The sequence below is a fragment of the Solanum tuberosum genome, unplaced genomic scaffold, assembly GCF_000226075.1.
Source record: "Solanum tuberosum cultivar DM 1-3 516 R44 unplaced genomic scaffold, SolTub_3.0 scf00292, whole genome shotgun sequence".
Classification (NCBI taxonomy): Eukaryota; Viridiplantae; Streptophyta; class Magnoliopsida; order Solanales; family Solanaceae; genus Solanum; species Solanum tuberosum.
In genome coordinates this window covers 796399-818144 of record NW_006239216.1, presented here as the reverse complement: position 1 = coordinate 818144, position 21746 = coordinate 796399, and the positions used below count along the sequence as shown (strand labels likewise).

Below are 21746 nucleotides of genomic sequence, written 5' to 3'. Positions count from 1 at the left end.
TCTTACTTTGTCTAGAACTCCTACTTGCTTGCGGCTTTTTTTAATATTCTCCTACTTGCTTAGGATTTCTTTATGAAAGGAAATCTTTTTGCACTGGTTTCTTGTCGAAAAAGAAATTCTTCCACCGCTTTATAACTTCTAATTGGTGTGGTTGACGTACTCCTTATCCCAGTTAGATTCGGTCTGAAAGGAACATATCGCGCAACCGGTTTCTTTCATCTATTTCTCTATTTGTCAATTATCAAAATCTTTCTCGATCTAACAAATTCCTCCTTTTTGATGATGACAAACCATTGCTTCTTATGTGAATAGATCAATCTGTATTATGTCAGTTTCTTAAAGTACAACACACAAAACAAACACATTAGAGGATCAAGTTAGACCAATTGGATTATGAATATTACACAAATATGCACTTCCCCCTTTTGACATCATAAAACACCGTGAAGACATACACCACACTAAGAGAAACAAATTCGATACTCATGGCCACTGGGGCTATCACCTATACAAACACTTAACAATCAAGAACTCAGTTAGCTATAGCAAAACATTTGCACAAACATAGGAGATAGACATGAACTTGAAACTCAAACCCAACAGTAGCATTAATCAAAAAAGCATATACACCACAAATGTAATCAAAATTAAAGATAGAATCAAGCACTTGTGATGAGAAAAAAATTGAAAAGTTAAAGGCAAGAGTGGTTAGGCAATAGCAAAAGATTGGGCATGAGAGGGTAAATAGAAGTTTTCTTTCAGCAGCTCAAAAATCATCTTTTGGATTAACAAAATTAGTAGTCTTCTCAATTTCAAGGGTAGCCTTGGTCTATGCAAGCTTAGCCTTGAGGTTTGTGTTTTATTTTTCTTTAGCAGGCCTACATGTTCAAGATCATAATTCACATGTAGCTGGTCCATGACATTCCCTTTTTTTTTTCATAATATCCTCATCTTTAATTTCAATTGGGTCAGTAAGAGGAACAAATTTTCTTCAGCATCATTTGTAGAGGAACATGTTCTCCCAAATTATTCCCTAGACGTGGTACTATCAGATGCAACACAAACTATAATAATTTTTTTTTTACATCAACCCTAAATCTTAGTTTATATGGATCCCAATAGAAGAACTATGTTCTACAGAGGGGTCTCCCATTGATTCCCCCTCACTAAATGCACCCAAGTTGAGCCTAACAACTGAACTTTGTTCAACTGTAGGGTCCCCAAAATATTCCCCCTCACAAGGTACATCCTCCAAAACTACCTCAGTAATTTTAGACGCACCCAATACAGATTCCCCCTAAAAACCAACACAACCTATATTTTATAAGGCACTAAAGATATTTTATAAGGTACTAAAGTAGAGATGTCATCCAACGACGTCTTCTCAACCATTACATTAGATAGACCATGACACTTGACACTAATAATCTCCAAGAATATTATTAAGAAACATAAATAGTAATTAATCAAGCATATAATGTTTCTTGAAGAACATTTTATTCCACAATTTTAGAAAAAGAGGATTTCTTGGTTAGAAAATTTATTGAAGAAAAGGGTGTGAGTTGTAGAGACACACTAGGATAAGGCTTTAAATAAACTGTTTAAGAAGATGTTTGTTTAGTAATATTGAGGACATGAATATATCTTTTGGGACAAGTGGAAGGAACAGGTACATGTGCATTGATTTTATATTTAATTATGAATCATTGTAGTGCACATACCTTAGATCTCTGGAAAATGCTGAATTTTGCTCCAATTGTACTAATTCTCTCTCATGTGACAGATGTAAATACAATGTTATAGTGCATGAGTAGCTTGACTTTAAAAGTTGTATAGAGACATACAACTAAATGTACAAGACTGAGCATAAAATTCATGATTAGAAGGCAGTATACGAAATGTTCATTAGCCACTGAGGGATACTCATATGAGTTTAATCATCCCCAAGTTCCAACATGCTCCTTTAAAAGTGTTTCTTTAGTCTTGCCTACTTTTCCAACTTCTTTGATTTAACCAAAAATAATTTTCACCATAAAAATTACTATTCCATCATTTTCTTCTACATGTGAGAGGAATTTCTTCTAGTTTCAATCATCTGTCTCAAGCAACAACTGTTCATATAGAATGTTGATTTCTTCCTCTCACTTTTCCTGCAAATTCAAAGGTTAGATTTAGGAACTCGTACTAGCTTGGGTCCTTTGTATTGATAAAAATGATGAATAAGATCTCTAAGTATCCATTTAGGTAGATCATATTTCTTTTGAGTATACATGTTCCTTTGAGGTGTCTTATAGGTGCCTTTTGTTTTATTGTTAATGGTGAATTTGTATTTTGGGCAATTTACCTTAGAGTGACATGAATTACCACATATGATGCATAACAAAGGGTCATCAATTCTGGAATGATCAAAGCCTATTCCAATTTTTTGATTTTGGTGGTTATTTCCCAGATGTGATACAATCATAGATGACTTTGTCCATTTATTTTCTTGTTCAAGCTCATATTTAGTTCTAGCCAGGTCAAGATTTATTCTTCTAGATTTTTTCCTTTCAGAAAATAGTTCATCTTTTAACCTCTTTAGATCTTGGTCACATTTGATTTGGTCACCATTATTTTTTTCTTTCCCATTCCCAGTAACACTTTGTTTCAAAATTTCAGATTTGAGAGCCAAAGTGCAGGAGTCAAGTTTCTGTACCTATTCCTTTAGGAATTGATTTTTTTTCTTGAGATCAGAATTAAATTTTTCAAGATCAATATATTCAAATTTTAAACTGGTCAAGGAAGTCAATAATTGATCTTTATTTTTATTCAACTCTTGAAAATTATCTATGAGAGTTAGAATAAGGGAAGATAATTTTTTCTTTGAAAAACATTTTAGTTTAATTTTAAGGTCAAGAAGATTTACCTCCATTTTCTCAATGTCCGATTCAGAGTCCTCCATGGCCATCAAAGCAACATCTTCTGTATCAACTTCAATTGAGTTGTCTGAACCTTTCTTGAGGAGCTTTTTGAGTTTTTTATTGATCACGACTATTTCCTCATCATCCCGATTAGATTCATCACTCTCAGTTGCTTTGAAAGAAAAAATCATATATTTGCTTCTTTTACTCATTTTGTGTTATTAACATTCATCTCGTAAGTCTTTAGATTTCCTACAAGTTCATCCAAGCTCATGGTTGTCAAATCATTTGCTTCTCTAATTGCAGTAACATTGATCTCCCATGACCTAGGTAGAGTCCTCAACACTTTATCCACCTGTTCCTCAGTAGTATATATTTTTTTCAAAGACACCAGTTCATTCACAATAGTAGTAAATCTAGTAATCATATATTGAAGTAAATCACCACTCTCCATCTTAAATGCTTCATATTCAGTGGATAGTTTAGCAATTCTAAATTTTCTTACTTGGGGAGTTTCTTCATGTGCATTGACTAGTGTGTCCCAAATTTGTTTCGTTGTAGTACAACTAGAGATGCGATTGAACTCATCAGGTCCAAGTCCACATACAAGGATGCACTTAGCTTTAGCATTCGTTGCGAGCATTCTATAATCAACTTCTCCATATTGAGACTTGGGCTTTGGAATGTCTTTTCCTTCATCATCCTCCATCATAGGAATAAGAGGACCATCAGTAACTCTCATCCATAGTTCATAATCATGGGCTTGTAGAAAATCCTCAATTCTTGCCTTCCACCATGCGTAGTAATGTCCATTGAATAGTAGTGGATATTGATGTATTGATCTTCACTGTGTCCAATAGGAGGTGCATAATTCATAGTGTATCTTGAGTTATTAGACTCTACAAAGATAACCTGCTCTGATACCAATTGTTGGAATTATGACCCCTTTTATTCTGTAAAGGAACACATACTAACTACTTGTTCTTTACTGTTTGTGAGTTCTAGTAAATAATTTTGTAAAATAATAATTTGTTCACAACTTTGTATTATTTATCTCAACTCCAAACAACACAAAGATTACACACATAGTTAATCTAAGGAATTATAAACTCTAATTACTACCTAAGAAATTATAAACTCTATTTCCTAGCTACCCAAGACAAAAAAACCCAGGTTTAAGTCTTCTTCCATCCGTCAAGTTTCTCAAACTTGTTAGACGAATCCTACACGCACACTTGATTGTAATCAAAACTCTTAACTACAATCTTACAACTCTTTCCTCACAAACTCGCAACACTCCCCAAGTAAATCTCAAAACTCTCTCAAACTCTTGATCGTGTTTTGATCTTCTCTCTATGTAAGTGCACAATTTTTTCTGATGAAAATATTGCCCTATTATAAAACACGCCTCTTCAAAGTCCTTGTTTAACACGAACTTCGCCGCTAAAAAGCCTTGTTTAAACCGAACTTGACTAGGACTCCTTCTTGCACTTGACTTTGAAAGGAAAACTGTTGTTGACACCCAATTTTGACCCTCCCCGATAGGAATTAATTCACGAGCTCCTTAAATTCCGAATGATTTGAAATAATTTGTTTTTTTTTATGTTTTTTTTATAAAGTTCAAAATATTTTCTTAGTTTACTTTCAAGTAATTTTAGCATCCTTATATTTCTCAAGTAATATATATATTTTATACAATTTTGTATATAATTATCGTATTTTATAAATATTTTGAAAATCATCTCAAAAAGATTGATTTTAATTAAATCTTCAATTGAATTAATTGGGTTTAAAGTATATTCGTAATTTGGAGCTATTTAGTTTATTAGCATAATTATTTTTGAAGCTTGTTTTAGTAATTTACTATAACTTAGGTTGTGATTATAATGTTAAATTATTTAGTTTATAATTAAGTTAATTATTTTATTTCGTTAAGATTAAGGAGCTCACTAATTAGTTTTTATTGATTCGTCTTATTTAGTTTTTAGCCAAATTACCAATTAAATTCATTTCGGTTAGAATGTTAATTCAATTTGGATATGTTTTCAATTCGTACTTGATTGCAAGACCAAGAGGTTGGGCTATTTATTTTCCTCATATTAGCAACCCCTTTCCCTTAATTCTTCAACAAAATTCCATCCCACATACAATACATATACAGCAGCCATACGTACAGCAGCCCAAATTTTGCCTCCAATTTTCAGCACATTACAACATCAGCAGCCCACCATCTTGACCCATTTCTCCAACGACCCGGCCCAGTCTTACTCAAAAGAAACCCAGAACCTTTCCAACGTTCACAAAAATCCCAAGCAGCGTGAGGAAACGCGTGCCTAGTACAGCAGCACGCTGCTTTTCGTCGCCCTCTTCGCTGCAACAGTGCAGTCGCAACAGCTGCTGTAGCAGCGCAGGGTTGTCCTTGAGAACGTGGGATCGAGACACGTAGCATCTCAAGGACATCGATTTGATCGAAGTCGTCCATTGCCCTTTCCTCTTCCGGAATGGACGAAATTTTCAGAAAAAAAGGTGTCTACCTTAAATTGTGAAAGATTTTTTTTTGGAGTTGGATTTTCGAATTTGGTCCCTCATTCCCATCAGTTTTTCACTCATTTCCCCCCATCTTGGAACCCTAATTTCCCCTATATAATCATCTTATTATTCACTATGAAAGGGGGGGATGGGAACGAAAAAAAAGAAAAAGAAAAGGGATTACTAGTGACAAAGGTCATACAGGGAATACACCTTAAATATATTTTCTCATCGTTTCTTTGTGGGTTGTTGGAAACTTGCCGGAATCTTCGGAGTTTTTTCGGAGTTGTTGGTGGGAGCTTATTGTCTCCAAGCCCGTTCGTGCCTCAGTTCGCTGCCCATAAGGAGGTAAATTTTCTTTTGGCTTTAACTCGTCTTGACAGATGCTTGTTTGTGAGTTGAGCTCTTCTATCGTTGTTTCTTCTTACTCTTCCGAATGATTGTATTCCCTTTTAGTCTACTGTTGAAGTCTGATAATGATGGGTCCGGTTTATAAGTTGGTAAATTTTAGTTGACTGAGATTTGAGGGGTACCCCCTGGGGTATGTTTTAAGTATAAAGTTCTCCGATTGGGAGTCGTGATCTCTTGTTGATTTTTGTATCCAATTTTCTGCTTCTGCATCAGGTTCCCTATGGACCGATACTTGTTAGGATGAGGAGAATGTCATCTCTATGTTTGTTAAAATGATAGTTGTTTGTCGTTTGTCCATTGTGTTGTTGTTATAGTAGCTTGTTTCCCTCATTTTCAACTCCCCTGATCTTTCTACTGTCTAACAGGTTGTATTTGAAGCAAATTTATGTTTCCATTTGTCTGAATTTTAGTCAAACAAGCTCACCATTTTAGTTAAGCTCGTGAGGTGTGAAGTCGTGTCATTGTCCGGATTGTAGTTTGCTTCCATTCTTGTTTTTGCTTTCAAAGATACTGCCTATTTTTATTTTCGGGTTGTCTCATCTTGTTAAGTTTGCTTTTATTTGACTGCCTTTAGTCGTCATGCGTTAGGTATATTTTATATTAATAACCAATGCCTCTTTTGTGCTACTTGAAGCTTCGTTACATTTCTTTAGTAAAATATATGGCACAATTCTCAATTTCTTTCTTCATTTTTGCTAAGTTTGAGACTTGACTGGCAATATCTCTTTCAATGTGAATTTCATGCTCCTCTTTCCATTTAGGATTATGTCTTATGCATGTTTCTGCCTGAATGATAATTTCTCGTTCAATTCATCGTGTTTCTTTAAGTTCTATTGATATAGGATATAGACATATGTGTTGTGTTTTTGCTAGTTATCCTACTTCCAAGTTTAAAAATGTCTTCTGTTTGTTTGATATTGTTGAAGGTTTATACCTCTGTGATTTAATTGTTAGTTGCTATTATTGTGTGATCCCATTTAAAAATCTTGTCCTCTTTTGTTTGAAGTGGGAACTTTGTTGGCATTTTATTTATTTATTTTTGCTTACTACAATGTTTCTGTGAAATTTTGAACCCGGATTGATGGGTAATGTGCGCTTCATGGTTAAGTTTATTTGAACTTTACATTTGGGCTAGTATGAGTGAACTTCATATTATCTCTTGCACTTTTAAATATGATTTAGGCCATCGCTAATTCTTATCTTCTTTTTTTCCTCTATGTATGTGTATTAAATTCCCGATCGAGTCCGATGGATTCAACTATCTATCTCATTGCATTTCCTAATGGGCCATAAAGGCCTGAAGCTTTATATCTCGAGTCAGCCAACAGAGGGTCGTTAAACAGGTCAAACTTGGAGCGGTACAGGGGCTGAAAATTGAAACATGTTTCGGAAGTTTAACAACAGGAGATATGGCGTGTATACACTGATATACATGATGTATACGGATGCATACATGGTCCGAAATATCGATAATGCAAGTCGAAATTTAGAATTACAGGAAAAAGAAGTAAAAAATGCAGGATTTTGGAGAAATTGGGTTGATATACAGCCTGATGTGCGTAGCTGCACCCTTTTGCATATATCCAGGCAAAATTGAGCTCAAAGGCCCAAATGAAAACAACCAGCAACCTTTTGGATTTAAACGGGCCTAGACCTATTTTGGCAATTCGGATTTGGACAAGTCACAGGAAGATGGGCCTGATAGCCCAATAATTCTAAATGTGGGAGGAGGCCCAAGTTTATAATCTCCCTTTCCCCTTTGTTATATTTGACTATTTCTTGTTTAACTAACATTTTATCTTATGGTTCAATTTAATTAAATTCCCTAGGAGGGTCATTTCATTTTATTTTCCAAACTAAAGTATATATATATTTTAGTACTTGGCTCCTATTTTAATGTTAGTTTGGTCAATACTCAACTATTCCCCTTAGAAAATCCCCCTTTAGTTCATTCCCCTTTAAAATAAATAAATGATAAAAATAATAATAGTAATAGATAAATAAGTCAAAAGTAAATGAGTTTGGTTTGCTTAGTTAAAATTTTTAAAACAAATGAGTTCTTTTACTTCGTTAAACTTTCAAAATTAGTCAAAATCATTTTTAGTCAAATCACCGGTCAACCGCAAGTTAGCGGACATTTCGAGGGCCTAACACCTTCTCGGAATGTACATTGAACTTCGAACCCTTTTATTTTTAATTGATTTTATCTGTTTAAATCATTTGAAAACCTTATAGTTTTTTCTTGGTTTTTTACTAAAAAATTAAGTGGCGACTCTGTTCTTTTGGAAATTCGATTTCTCTTAAACCATAAGTTTAATCGATTTTTCAAAAACTAAGTCATTTTTCCTTTACCTATATTTTTAAGTAAAACAACTGTCGCATAGTTATCCTTAATTGAATGAGAAATAGTTTTCCTTAATTGAATAAGAAAACTTTATTAATCATGAAATCCTTCTTCTACTCCTGCTTCCTACTTTGTCTAGAACTCCTACTTGCTTGCGACTTTTTTTAATATTCTCCTACTTGCTTAGGATTTCTTTATGAAAGGAAATCTTTTTGCACTGGTTTCTTGTCGAAAAAGAAATTCTTCCACCGCTTTATAACTTCTAATTGGTGTGGTTGACGTTCTCCTTATCCCAGTCGGATTCGATCGGAAAGGAACATGTCGCGCAACCGATTTCTTTCATCTGTTCCTCTATTTGTCAATTATCAAAATCTTTCTCGATCTAACAGGTTCAAATCTAGCGACAACACTATTTTATTTTTCAAGTCTATCATAGAGTTCATATTTGAGCTAAGGTAATATTGTGCACCCAAATCTTCAAATCCTGAGTTTGTCTCTACCTACATGACATTCTACATGGTAATTTGTGTCCTATATGTATTACGCCACATAAGACTCATGTGTTTATTTGTTCAACTTTATACTACTTTATATTATGTCATTTATTTAAGGTTGATTTAAGTCAAATGTGACTAAAAAAATCCCTTTGAATGCAGGGGTCGGGACCACCACCGCTGGGAAAATCCTTTATAAGTTCCAATGTGTTCAATTATATAATTAACTAGTGAAATTATTCGAGCTTCGCGCGGTTATAAAAAAAAATCAATATCTATATGATAGTTTCTTATTTTAAATGAAGTAGTATGCAATATTTATTTATATTCATATTAGACAATGAAGATAATATAGATTTTTGTTTCGTCCTGAATATAATATATAGTTTTTCTTTCACTTTTCTTCAATATGTAAAATATAATCGTTAAACGAAAAAATGATATATAAGTGGTAAGATAAATGAAATATAAGAGGTTAATTTTGAAACAATAATCTATTGTATTGATTTGAAGATATATATTTTTTGAATTTTCTCTATATTTTGTAGACTACAATAATAATTTCTACGTATGCTTCAAAAAAAATTCTTCTAGGCCTTCCTTTACAAGTAGATTCATCACCATGTTCTGCTCCCAAAAACTAAGTTGCAGCCCTTGTCATATGCTAATAATTATTTTTTTTAACACTATTATAAATAAATAAAATAAATTATTTAATGATAATGACATAAAACACAAAAAATGTATGTACGATTGTTAATATAATACTACAATATGTATGATATTTATAATATTTCTATTTCAATTATACCAATTCAAAAATAATTATCAAAAGAGAAGAAAGAAATATGTTCTATACAATATATTTGCAATAAATAAATAAAAAATAATGAGCGTACTAACGATCTAAAATCAAGATTACTTGAAATCTAACAAATATTATAATCAAACTCAACTATATAATTATTAAATTAGTGTCAGACACAGATTAACTTTTCGACCAACCATACAGAAATCATGCATTTAAAATATTACTACTACTATCAAAATTACCTCAATATCATCGCCATGAAGATTTTCTTCATCGATCTTGTACATATACTTGCTTGGAGAAGTATAACAAATACGTAAAAAAAAACATTCATTTATGAAAGCATACAACTAACTACATAAATATGAAAAGATAGACTTGAGATGAAATATTTCTTATCTTCATATATTTTCTTCGTATTACATTTTAAAAGTACAACTCAAAAGTGATGAAGAAAAGAGAGACTAACTTTGGGAGTATTCATGAACAAAGCATGAGTTTATATAGGAAAAATAGGAGAATACAATAAGGCATTACAAATTAAAGTTTGGGGGTTATGAACATGAAAATTATGGGAGTTATGGATATTATTAAGAGTAGAAATTGAAGAGTTATGGATTATGAGTAGTTACTCCTTATAAATACATTAAATTTAATATATATATATAAAAAAATATAAACAAAATATTAGTATTAGTTTATAATCGGAAGAGGGTAAAATGAATTGAAAACTTCTTGACCTAAATTAGTATCATATTATTTTGTTTTTTCAACTTTAGTGTATATATATTAAAAAAAAAAGTGAAAATTTAAAAAAGAGTAATCAAAATGAATTAAGAATGGAGAAGACATGGAGTGACTTTTCACTTCTTCAACCGTATGTACATTATAATTAATAAAATAAATGTAGTAACTTATAGATAATGAATTAATATGATTGTTAAAAAATTAATGAAACCTCATAAATAGGATAGGCTATAGTTGATTTTTAAACTAAAAAATAAGAATTTTTTTTAGAGAAAATGTCAAAAAAAAAAAAGAGAAAAAAAGATAAATAACAATGGTGGCCTTAGAGAGGTGCCACATCACCTTGTCTACATTTGGCTTTATATTATATATAGATTATTAAAGTTATATAGGTCACCTTAGTTTTCTTGTATTACGTCACCATGTTCCCTCATTAAGTCTCCCTTTTTGTACTATATAGAAAAAAACGACAGATAATTAAAAATTAAACGACACCCTTTGCGGGTTCTATATAGGAGAATTATACACTATCTTACTCACTCTCAACTCTCAAGTGTTATATCACACTTTGCTCCTTTAATGGCTGATGCTATTAGTAGAACAAGTCGCAGCAATTTCATAAGCATTACCATTAATATTAATTATTCTCCTCAACAAGATCAATACATCTTCGTATCCCCTTCTTCTTCTTCTCAACGCAGAAACATACTAATCTCTTTCATTTTCCCAGCTATGGTTGAACTTCTCCAACTCATGTACCAACCAAGTAATACCTCCCCCTTTGAAATCCACCCTATAAACATGTATTTATCCGTCACGAGTTTCCTCATTTACTGTTTTGCCTACGATGCTCAGCTCAAATACATTTCAACAACTTGTTCAAACTATGCTAAAATGGTTGGGGATGTATTTGGTCCTCTCACATTTGCATCATATTCCTCTGTTGTTTACCCTCCATTTTCCTTCATTTTCTACTCACTCTGTATCTTATACTCTGCAACTCAGTTGCTAAACAGAACACTTGTCAAAGCACAATTATATCGCCTTTATCACAAATTCCTGAATTATTTGGATAAACCAACAATGACCATAACATATCAAGTGTAATTCCACATATGAAATCCGGCAAAGGTGATGCATGTGCAGACTGTTTAGTCATACTTGCTCAATTTAGTAGCTACTTTTCTATTAAGCACGTGAATGTTTTGTGTGATTCGGTTTGTAATAAAGCCTTTCAAATGATTGGGGACTTATGGTTGAGCTAGGTTTTGGACTGACAAAATCTAAGCCCATTATCTTAATATTACTACATTGTACTTGTGTTTTTGAATATCTCAATTTGTTGATGGCTTGTTTAGAGAATTAGTAAGATATTAATTTATCAATTATTAATGGGATTTATCGATTCGATTATATATTAACTGTTGAGATTTAACAACAAAAAAGTTATTGAAATACGTTTAAAAACAAGATAACAAACTAAATGAATCATGTACTTGAGTTGATAAATTCTATTTTGCTCAAAGCAAATGGTGACAAGTTGTAAAATAATCAAGAGTTTGACAAGATCAAAGACTTTATATTGCAATATATAAATATAATTTGTTAATTTATTATTGGTTGATACAAACTGTCGTCTCCAACTTTCGTCTGCATCTGTAAACTATCAAATCCCAAAAGATATTTTTGTGTTAATTGAGCTAATTTTTTATATTACCGTAGAAAATTATCTATGTCATCTATTAAAAATTTGACTCATGTATACCATAAAAAGAATGTCTCCATTAGGTGGGAAAGGGAACCTTCTCTGTACTAATCAAAACATGTCCGACATACATAGACCCCACTCTCAAAGAAAAAAAGGATTAGTCAGTTGGGAAAGTGCATGCTGCTAAAAATGAGTTGAATCCACCGTGTACAATTAGTCAATCTAAACACCCAAAGAAGATTATTACCCAAACAATTTAAATTAAACAACTCTCTTAACCCTTTGCGGGTTCTATATATAGAAATAGAAAAGATACACACCATCTTTTTTTTTCTTCTTTTAGATGCACATGACTATCAATATAAGCCAGGCACCTTAATAACTTGCAAGTGTACTTGTATCAAACCTGTTAGTCAATCTGTATTCTAAACAATACTAGTAAAAACAAAAAACTTTGCAGAAACACTAAGTTACCAAAGTTTAAATCACACAGTGAAGAACAAAAATTAAAATCTGTAAAATGTACCAGAATCTGTAATAAACAGAATGGAAAGAAGATTAAGTCCACTAAATGCACAGATCAATTTCACAAGCATTACCATTAATATTAATTATTCTCCTAATCAACAAGATCAATACATATTTGTATCCTCTTCTTCTTCTCAACGCAGCAACATACTAATCTCTTTCATTTTCCCAGCTATGGTTGAACTTCTCCAACTCATGTACCAACCAAGTAATACCTCCCCCTTTGAAATCCACCCTATAAACATGTATTTATCCGTCACGAGTTTCCTCATTTACTGTTTTGCCTACGATGCTCAGCTCAAATACATTTCAACAACTTGTTCAAACTATGCTAAAATGGTTGGGTCTGTATTTGGTCCTCTCACATTTGCATCTTATTCCTCTGTTGTTTACCCTCCATTTTCCTTCATTTTCTACTCAGTCTCTGTCTTATACTCTGTTGCTAAACACAACACTTCTCAAAGCACGATTATATCACCTTTATCATAAATTCCTTAATTATTTTAATGAACCAATAAAAACAATCATATATCCAATGTGATGAAATTTGTCGAGATGATATATATGAAAATCTTTAACCTCTACCTGAAAGTAGAGAGACTATTTTTAGTCATACTTGCTCAATTTTAGTAACTACTTTTTCTATTAGGCACGTGAATGTTTTGTAATTTGTGATTCGGTTTGTAATATAACAATTTTCAAATGATTGGGGACTTGTGGTTCAGCCAACATGAGGTGGTCCAGCTCATTATCATGTTTACATTGTACTTCTGTTTTTGGATATCTGAAATTGTTGATGGTTTGTTCAGAGATTTTTATATGGAAAAATTACAGAAATCTCACATTTTAGTTTCCTTATTACCATTATTCTCTATAAGTTTTACAAATCTCCAAAATCTCTCATTTTCGCGCATCAAATTAATGTATTTAATGTATCTCGCGCATCAGATTAATGTATCTCGCGCATCAGATTAATGTATCTCGCGCATCAGATTAATGTATCTCGCGCATCAGATTAATGTATCTCGCGCATCAGATTAATGTATCTCGCGCATCAGATTAATGTATCTCGCGCATCAGATTAATGTATCTCGCGCATCAGATTAATGTATCTCGCGCATCAGATTAATGTATCAGCGCTTATATTATTGTATCCGTTTGAGGGATTTCTATAATTATAAACTTTTAATGGATAGATTGTAATTGTGCCTTAAAAGTATGTGATTTCTGTAATTTGCCCTTTTTATAGTTAGACACCAAAAATAAAGGCTTAATTCATCAATGATCTCCTAAAATTGGTACGATGTTTCACTTAGATATCTTAATTGGGTTAATTGGGTGATATTCATTTTATACACCTAATGTAGAGTCTCACTGCGTTATTTTGACACTTTTTGCTTACATGACATAATGAGTGTGATACACATAAAAAAAACTTTTGAATTTTATTAAAGAATCATTGGGATATTGACTTATCAATTATTAATTTATCGATCTAATACCAATTTAGGTATTGAGATTTAACACCAAAAAAGTCATTGAATACACTTGAAACAAGACGACAAATAAAATAAATCATGTAAATGAGTTGATAAATTGTATTTTGCTCAAAACAAGCATCAACAAATTATAAAACAATCAAGAGTTTGATACCATCAAAGACTTTATATGGCAATGATATAAAGAGTTAATATCTCATATGGTCACTCAATTTATACTTCTTTTTACGGAAAGTCACTTAACTTTCATTTATAACCTCAAAGTCACTCAACTATAGATTTTTTTAATAGAAAGTCACTCAACTAATAGTTCTTTTTATAGAAAGTCACTCAACTTTCTTTTATAACTTCAAAGTCACTCAACTATAAATATTTTACCTACAAAGTTACTCTACTATTGATATTTCATTTAGAAAGTCACCCAACCAATTTAAATATGTTTTCATTAAATTTTGTTAAAATACAATTTTGTTTAAACTAATTTAATAAAAAATAATAATTAGATGCTCATTTAATTTTCTTATTAAATTTTTTTTGAAACAATTTTTTTAGAAAATAGAAGAAGATACGCATTTTAATCATTTTATTAAATTTTATTGAAATACTATTTTGATTTAAATTATTTTTAAAAAAACTAAATATTCATTTGAATTATTTTATTAAATTTTGTTGAGATACAATTTTTATTTAAACTATTTTTAAAGAAATAATAACTATTGTGAACCTAATACAAAAATAATGAGATTTACACTGTAGCATTTTTTAATCGAAAATGATGCATTGCATTGGATCCACCGTTACTAGTGCTGGTGCCGGGCTGCATAACAGTTTTATTAAAAGAATCGTTTTAATGATTTGGTATTTAAACAAAATTAAATAAAATAATTAAAATGAGTATCTTACTACTCCCTCCGTCTACAATAGTTTGGCAGGTATACTAAAAGTAGATGTCCAAGATTAATTGTCAATTTAAACAATCAAGAAATAATTAGTCAATTTTTCCAATTCTGCCCTTAATGATAATGTAGTTCAATTGAAAAGTTAAGTGGACTTTTGGTATTCTTGGTATAGTAGGGTTATATTAGTCAAATTACACCTTGTATTGAATTTTCCTTGAGGGATGTGCATGACCTTACCCTGACAAACTATTGTGGACGGAGGGAGTATTTGTTAAGAAATTAGTTTAAAACAAAAATTGCGTTTCAATAAATTTAATAAAATAATTAAATGAGAATCTTATTATTTTTTAAGAAATTAGTTTAAAAGCAAAATTATGTTTTAATAAATTTAATAAAATAATTAAAATGAGCATCTTATTATTATTTTTAAAAAAATTGTTTTTCAACAAAATTTAATGAAAACATATTTAAATAGGTTGGGTGACTTTCTAAATGAAATATCAATAGATGAGTGACTTTATAGGTAAAATATTCATAGTTTAGTGATTTTGAAGTTATAAAAAAAGTTGAGTGACTTTTTAAGAAAAAACAATTAGTTGAGTGACTTTCTGTGAGAAAAATTCACAATTGAGTGACTTTGAAGTTATAAATGAAATTTGAGTGACTTTTTATGAAAAACGGTATTAGTTAAGTGACCATATGAGATATTAACTCATGATATAAATATAATTTTATTATCGGTTGATAAAAACAAACTGTCGTCTTGAACTTTGGTTTGCATCTGTAAAGGGTCAACTCCCAAAAGATAGCCTCGTTGCTCACCCCCGCCAGATATGAGGGCGTTACACTTTGTTACAGGTGGCTCCCGCCTTAAATTACCTACTTCGCCGCCGTCAAGATGTCAGATTCCAACAAACTTCACTCTTTCTTATTCCAGGTTCTTCATACAATCAACAACAACTTTAATTTCTTAAAATCTCCAACTTGGGTCTTTTCATTTTTGTGTTAATTGAGCTAATTTTTGGTTATTACTGTAGAAAATACATGGTTAAAATGTCGATTAACTCAACCCCATCTGGGTCAGCAATCCCAATTGACACCATTGTTGTGTGTACTCATCTAGTCCTCTTTATTAGCTGTTGATTATCAATTCTTAAGATTTTCTTGGATTTGGTTTATATAATTACTTGCTCCGCTTCAATTTGTTTGTTTGATTTTGACTTGACGCGGAATTTAAGAATAAGACAGACAAAAATAAAGTCGGACAAACAAATTGAAACGAGGGGTTTAACTTTTTTTTTTTTGGGTGGTTGAAGCAGTTGGGTTGTGGGATGGTGGCATTGGACTACTTGGTTACTGTTGATTCTTATCCTAAGCCTGATGATAAGATTCGTAGCACCAGCTTTCAGGTCTAATTGGTTTTTCTATGCTATTAATCAGATAGAATGAGCTCAATTTTTTGATTTTTAATTGGAATTTTAGTGGATAATTTTGATCTGTATAGGTTCAGGGAGGTGGGAATACTGGGAATGCTATGACGTGTGCAGCTCGTTTGGGTTTAACTCAAAGAATTATATCTAAGGTCTGAACTTTATGTGGCTTCTTGTTGCCTATACCTTTTTTTTTTTTCATTTCCGAGGTCTTTCGGAAACAAAATTCTCTACTTTCACGAGGTAGTGGTAAGGTCTGCGTATACTTTACCTTTGATTTTGCTGCTTTACTGTTCCTGCCACCGTTGTATTATTGATTGTCTTCCTTGATGTTCTTCTTAGTTTTCCCTTATATCCATGTCTAACCCTTCAACAAATTATGTGAATAATATTCTCTACATTTCCCACAATTTTTTTAGTAGGTTGCGGATGACTCTCAAGGGAAAAGAATACTGAACGAGCTAGAAGCTGATGGCATTGATACATCTTTTATTGTGGTGAGCCAGCCACAGGTTAACTGTGAAAGTTTTTGTGCATCTTGCACTTCTCTCTTGTATGCAAGGATGATGTAGCTTACAACGCGCCTATTCAGTCAATTAAAAATTTTGAAGCATCAAATTTTACCTCTTAACATCATATTGTTACATATTTCAAGTGTCCAAAGGGGGCCATTCAACAATCTCTTATGTTATTGTTGACAGTCAAACGTCAGTACTCAACTTGGTTTAATGCCATTTTAGTAAATGTTATATAGGCATTTATTGAGCTTTCTCTTGGGTGATGAGATGGATGATTTATGAATACTGTTTTTGCAAATTCATTCCGTAGACATATTCTTTTGATTTACTATTAGATGTCTAGATCAACTACAATATTAAAACTATTCACACGGAATTCATCTTTTTAGAATATGCTATATGCTAGTAGACTCCAAATGTGGATAAGTATTTATTCATAAGCAATATGTCCCGTGACTTCTTTTTTCCCTCTCTTCTTTACTAATTCCTAAAGTACAAAAATGGCCTGTTGGCTACATTTCTCTTCATTTCTATCTTACTGCATGTTGGTCCGTATAATTGGACAGATGATCGTTCTGTAACTTGTTCTGCTGAAGCTGATTTTTGTTGTATGCTATCTCAGGAAAACACGAACTTCCATCTACACACCAGGGTATCCACCCATGGTAGCTGATGATTTGCCAGACTCGAGTTTGTCGTCTGCATTGGATGGTGTGAGGCTTGTCTATACTGATGGAGTACTTCATGAAGCTGCTTTAGTTGTGGCCCAAGAGGTAATTTTCAATGGTCTTCCTTGTTATTTAATTCGAGCTTCTGCTTGCTAATAGAATGTATGTATAATCAACTTCTGATCATATTTCTAGTCTTCCACTAAGCTCCGGCAGACCAAGAGCACTGGACATAATTCTGTTTCTAGCTTTTGTTCCTAATGCCTCAGGACTTGCTGATTATTTTCAGCTAAATGGAAAAAAATTGAATGCCTTTTGATCTCTAGCGTAGGCACATCAAAGGAGTATACCTATTGTGATTGATGCAGAAAGAAAAATAGAAGGGTTGGATGAGCTTCTACACTTGGCAACCTACATTGTTTGCTCCACAAGATTTCCACAGGTAAGCTATTTAGTATTTACTCTGGTAGACTGACTTTCAATGATTTATTTGTTGCACATTTTGATTGGACTTCCATGGATCTACTATATAAGATTAGTATCGGTTGGCAAGTTTTAGTTTATTTGGAAAATTAAATTTGTCATACTTTCTCTCTTCTAGTGATATGTTTGTCCAAAATATTTATAGCAACTGTTGTGAATAGAATATCTTTTTTCCGTTGTTATACCATGTAATCATGGAATAGAATTGATTTTGGTATAATAGCTAATAGAAGTGAATGTCATCCTTTGCGTCCCGGTTCCATAATCGAGGACCCCGTACAGTCTTTCATAAGTTAAGCATGTGAAAATTGAATAAAGCCGTTTGTCTCTCAGATATGGACCGAGGCTCCTTCTATAGCAGGTGGACTAATTTCCATGCTTTTAAAGTTGCCAAGTACCAAATTTGTAATTGCTACATTGGGAGAAGATGGCTGCGTAATGCTAGAAAGAGCAGAAACTGGTATGCTAACATGCTGCTTCTTGGCACGAAAAATACTTTGAGTACTTTATCTTGGCAAATGAAGCGTTCTGATAGACATAGAATCAGCCTTTGATTCATAACATGGATTTAGTATATTTGCAGGGGATATCCAGCCTGAAGAAGTTGATATTGATGACTTGTTTGAAAAAATGAAGCAGAGTATTGATACTACCTCAACCCTGCCAACATGCAAAACCTTGGTACGTAGTTTGCCCTTCAGTTGTGAGATTTTCTTGCTCAATGCAGATAGAAAGTTTGATGGTAATGCGGTAATGCACATAAAAGTCAATTTCTACCTTGTAGTTAGACATTGTTTACACCGTAGGATGGAAACTATAGGACTTTATTTAAGTATATCCAGGCACATAAGAAGTGTTTGGAGCTTTTGTTCTTGTACTTCATCAGTTTCAAAAGTCAATTGCTTATATATGGAGATGTCTATTTGGGTTGAGGCATGTGTGAAATGTTTTCTTAATGTGCATCTCTTGTAGGTGAAAGATGAATAGTCCCCTCCTGTATATGAGTATTCATGTAATTTATCGCTTTCAGATTAGCAAACTTAGATTTTTATAATAGATCTCTTGATGCTTCTAAAGAAATTTAAGCTAGAATAGTTAAAAGATTATTTGGTGTTTGATAACGTAGGTCAAAATATATGTATTATTCCAGGATATTGCAAAGCTGCACGCGAAAGGGATTGGGACTGTGTGTGGTAGGCTGCTCGTGGGAACAGCTGAAAAGATACCATTCTCGGAAATAGTTGATACAACTGGTGCTGGAGATGCATTTGTTGGAGCAGTTCTTTATTGTACGTGAAATAATAGTATAGTTAGTATACTATGCGCCTTTTGTCAACCGCTCTTGCTGCAACTGTTCTTACTTTAGTAGTGTGGCATCTCCGCTGTTCTCCCTATGCTTGTCGCTGCTAGGGATTTAAAGTGTCTAAACAATTTCTGTTTCAATTATGCTTCCATGAAGTCCGTCTTGGTTCATTTAGTAGGTGAGTATCAAACGACTAGATCAGGCTGTTGTCTGTTGTTATTTATGTCTTTGTCTCATGGTTTTCCTTGATGTATTTGCAGCTCTCTCTGCTAATTTCCCACCTGAAAAGATGCTGATGTTTGCTTCTCAAGTGGTAAGTAAACATGAAATCTACTTAATTTTAATGTTAGGCTTAAATTATAGAGGAAGGGCTCCATTACTGAAATGGTAAAAGTTAAACACTGTAAACAAGAGGCGGATGTAACATACTGTATCGTGTTCATCCAAACCTAGTACTTTGGATGTAAATTGCAACAAATAGTATATGAACCCATAACTTTAAAGATATAATAGGTTCAATACTAAGGACCTTAAATATTGAACCCATAAAACTTAAATCAAAACTCCGCCTTAGCCATGAATCATTTATCAAAGAATGACTCTGGTTGTCAAATGTTTGAACAACCGGGAGCAATTTACTTACGATACTTAGTTGTCATTCATAAAAAAATATCTAATGAACTATGAGTTCAATCCATCCTTTTTAGCATAAAGATGGATGTTCCTTGCTTATTATGAGAACAATCACTTATTCAAGCTTCGTATGGGGACAATAGTGTTCATTTCCCCATCTCATGAAAAACCCTTTTTGTTTCACTTAGCCTTATCCCCTAGAGGATATTTTAGTCCTAGGTTCTATAGAAACCGGAGATCACGGGTTCAAGTCATAGAAATGACCTTTTGTAAAAATACAGGATAAAACTATTGATCTATATTAGACTTTATGTAGTTCGCTATTCTCGAAATTCTGCATATAAAAGGAGTTTAGTGCAATAAACTGTCGTATTATTTTAGACAATATCTAAAGGGAAATTAATTTGTGGATTGGTTTAGTGCAATAAACCATCGTACTAATTGTTATGCGTTTTTCATTGTTTTTTCTTTTCTTTTATGTGGATTTGATGCACTTGAGCCAAGGATATTTCGGAAACAGCCTCCCTACCTCTACGAGGTAGTGGTAAGGCCTCCGTTTACTCTACTCTCCCCACACCTCACTTTGTGAAACTTCACTAGATATGTTGTATCAGTTAAGTTGAATGACAACAACAGGTAGCCCTTTATAAAAAGTCTAATGTGGTAACATGGATAGTTAAACTGTTAAAAGTAAATAGCCTGCTACAGTATGAATATAATGTTAGTGCAAAGATCAGCTAAGATGTTAGTGCTTCAAGTTAAATCCCTCATGCAACAGACGAACCAAAATTGGAAGTAAATCTTAGAAGTTTTACTCCCTTCGTTTTAATTTATTTGTCTGCTTTTTGATTTGGCACAAAATTAAAAGTAAAGAAGATTTTTAAATCTTGTAATCTCATATTAAACATACCTCAAATATACCAAAATGTCCTTTAATTTTATAGTTTTAAACATGACAATTGAAAAGTTGGAACTAAAAAGTTGTTAAAAATGGAAATAGACATTCTTTAAGAGATTCCTTCTTTTAAAACGGATTGAAAAGGAAAGTAGGACAAACAAATTGAAACAGAGGGTAAAACCTAGGTAATTAGAAGGATAAATCATATCTTTTCCCTAGCAAGTTTGTGTGCAGTCATGAAAAAATATTTTACCAATAACAGTAACATGTTTGGAGAAATAATTATTAAAAAAAAACAAGAAGAAAAGGTTCAATATCTTATTGACATGGAATCACAAATTAAAAGATGGCAACTTTTGGCTAAGTGATAATATTTGAAAAAAGAAGTGATAATAATTGTAATATATGACAAGGTCAGTTATGGAATAAATTAGAGAAATTAACTACAAATTGAGAAACTTGCACAACCAAGAAATTCAACATTTGCAATGGCACAACTTTCTTTATTTAATTTTATAAACAGAATCCTTTCTTCCCAATTTCTGTTTTTTCTCTCTCTATCCACATCCAAAATAAAAATAATAATAAAAAAGCTCAAGCTTTGTGATTATGTATATTAGTTGACAGCATTTGCTGTACAAACTGAACTTAATGATCCTTTTAACCTTTATAACCTTTATATATATCCTCTCATCAAATCTTTAAAAAAAAAAAAGAATTAAAAAAGGAGGAGGATCAAGTCCCTTTCAAAAGTACTATATTTTGCTGTCTAATTTTGCAAGATACTATGTTTATTTCTCATTCTCTGTACTTTACACTATGTTTATTTCTCATGTTGCTTCAAGATTTCAGTTGTAATACTAAGTTAGATGCATACCATGCATGTCTTCGGACCTCGAATAAACTTGAATTTTGAATTTATGAATTCTAAATTTTAAAAAAG

General features: G+C 32.3%; 1 protein-coding gene across 3 annotated transcripts in view; it reads left to right on the top strand.

The window, feature by feature from the left end:
• Positions 1-15640: 15640 nt before the first annotated feature.
• LOC102583790 (ketohexokinase-like) overlaps positions 15641-21746 on the top strand; it is a 9116-nt gene continuing 3010 nt past the window's right edge. Inside the window, exons 1-12 of one of the 3 annotated variants that reach the window (XR_001475010.1) lie at positions 15641-15807; positions 15908-15977; positions 16190-16279; positions 16375-16452; positions 16723-16797; positions 16955-17007; positions 17441-17591; positions 17818-17928; positions 18303-18429; positions 18553-18650; positions 19120-19450; positions 19533-19585. Coding sequence is in view for 2 of the 3 variants with exons in the window: in XM_015314324.1 (XP_015169810.1) it covers positions 15704-15807; positions 15908-15977; positions 16190-16279; positions 16375-16452; positions 16723-16797; positions 16955-17007; positions 17441-17591; positions 17818-17928; positions 18303-18429; positions 18553-18650; positions 19120-19258; positions 19533-19585 (1149 nt within the window). In the remaining variant the exon portion in view is untranslated. Of the gene's footprint in view, positions 15808-15907; positions 15978-16189; positions 16280-16374; positions 16453-16722; positions 16798-16954; positions 17008-17440; positions 17592-17817; positions 17929-18302; positions 18430-18552; positions 18651-19119; positions 19451-19532; positions 19586-21746 lie in introns of those variants that run through there. The other 2 variants (XM_015314324.1, XM_015314325.1) reach the window with 2 other exon arrangements.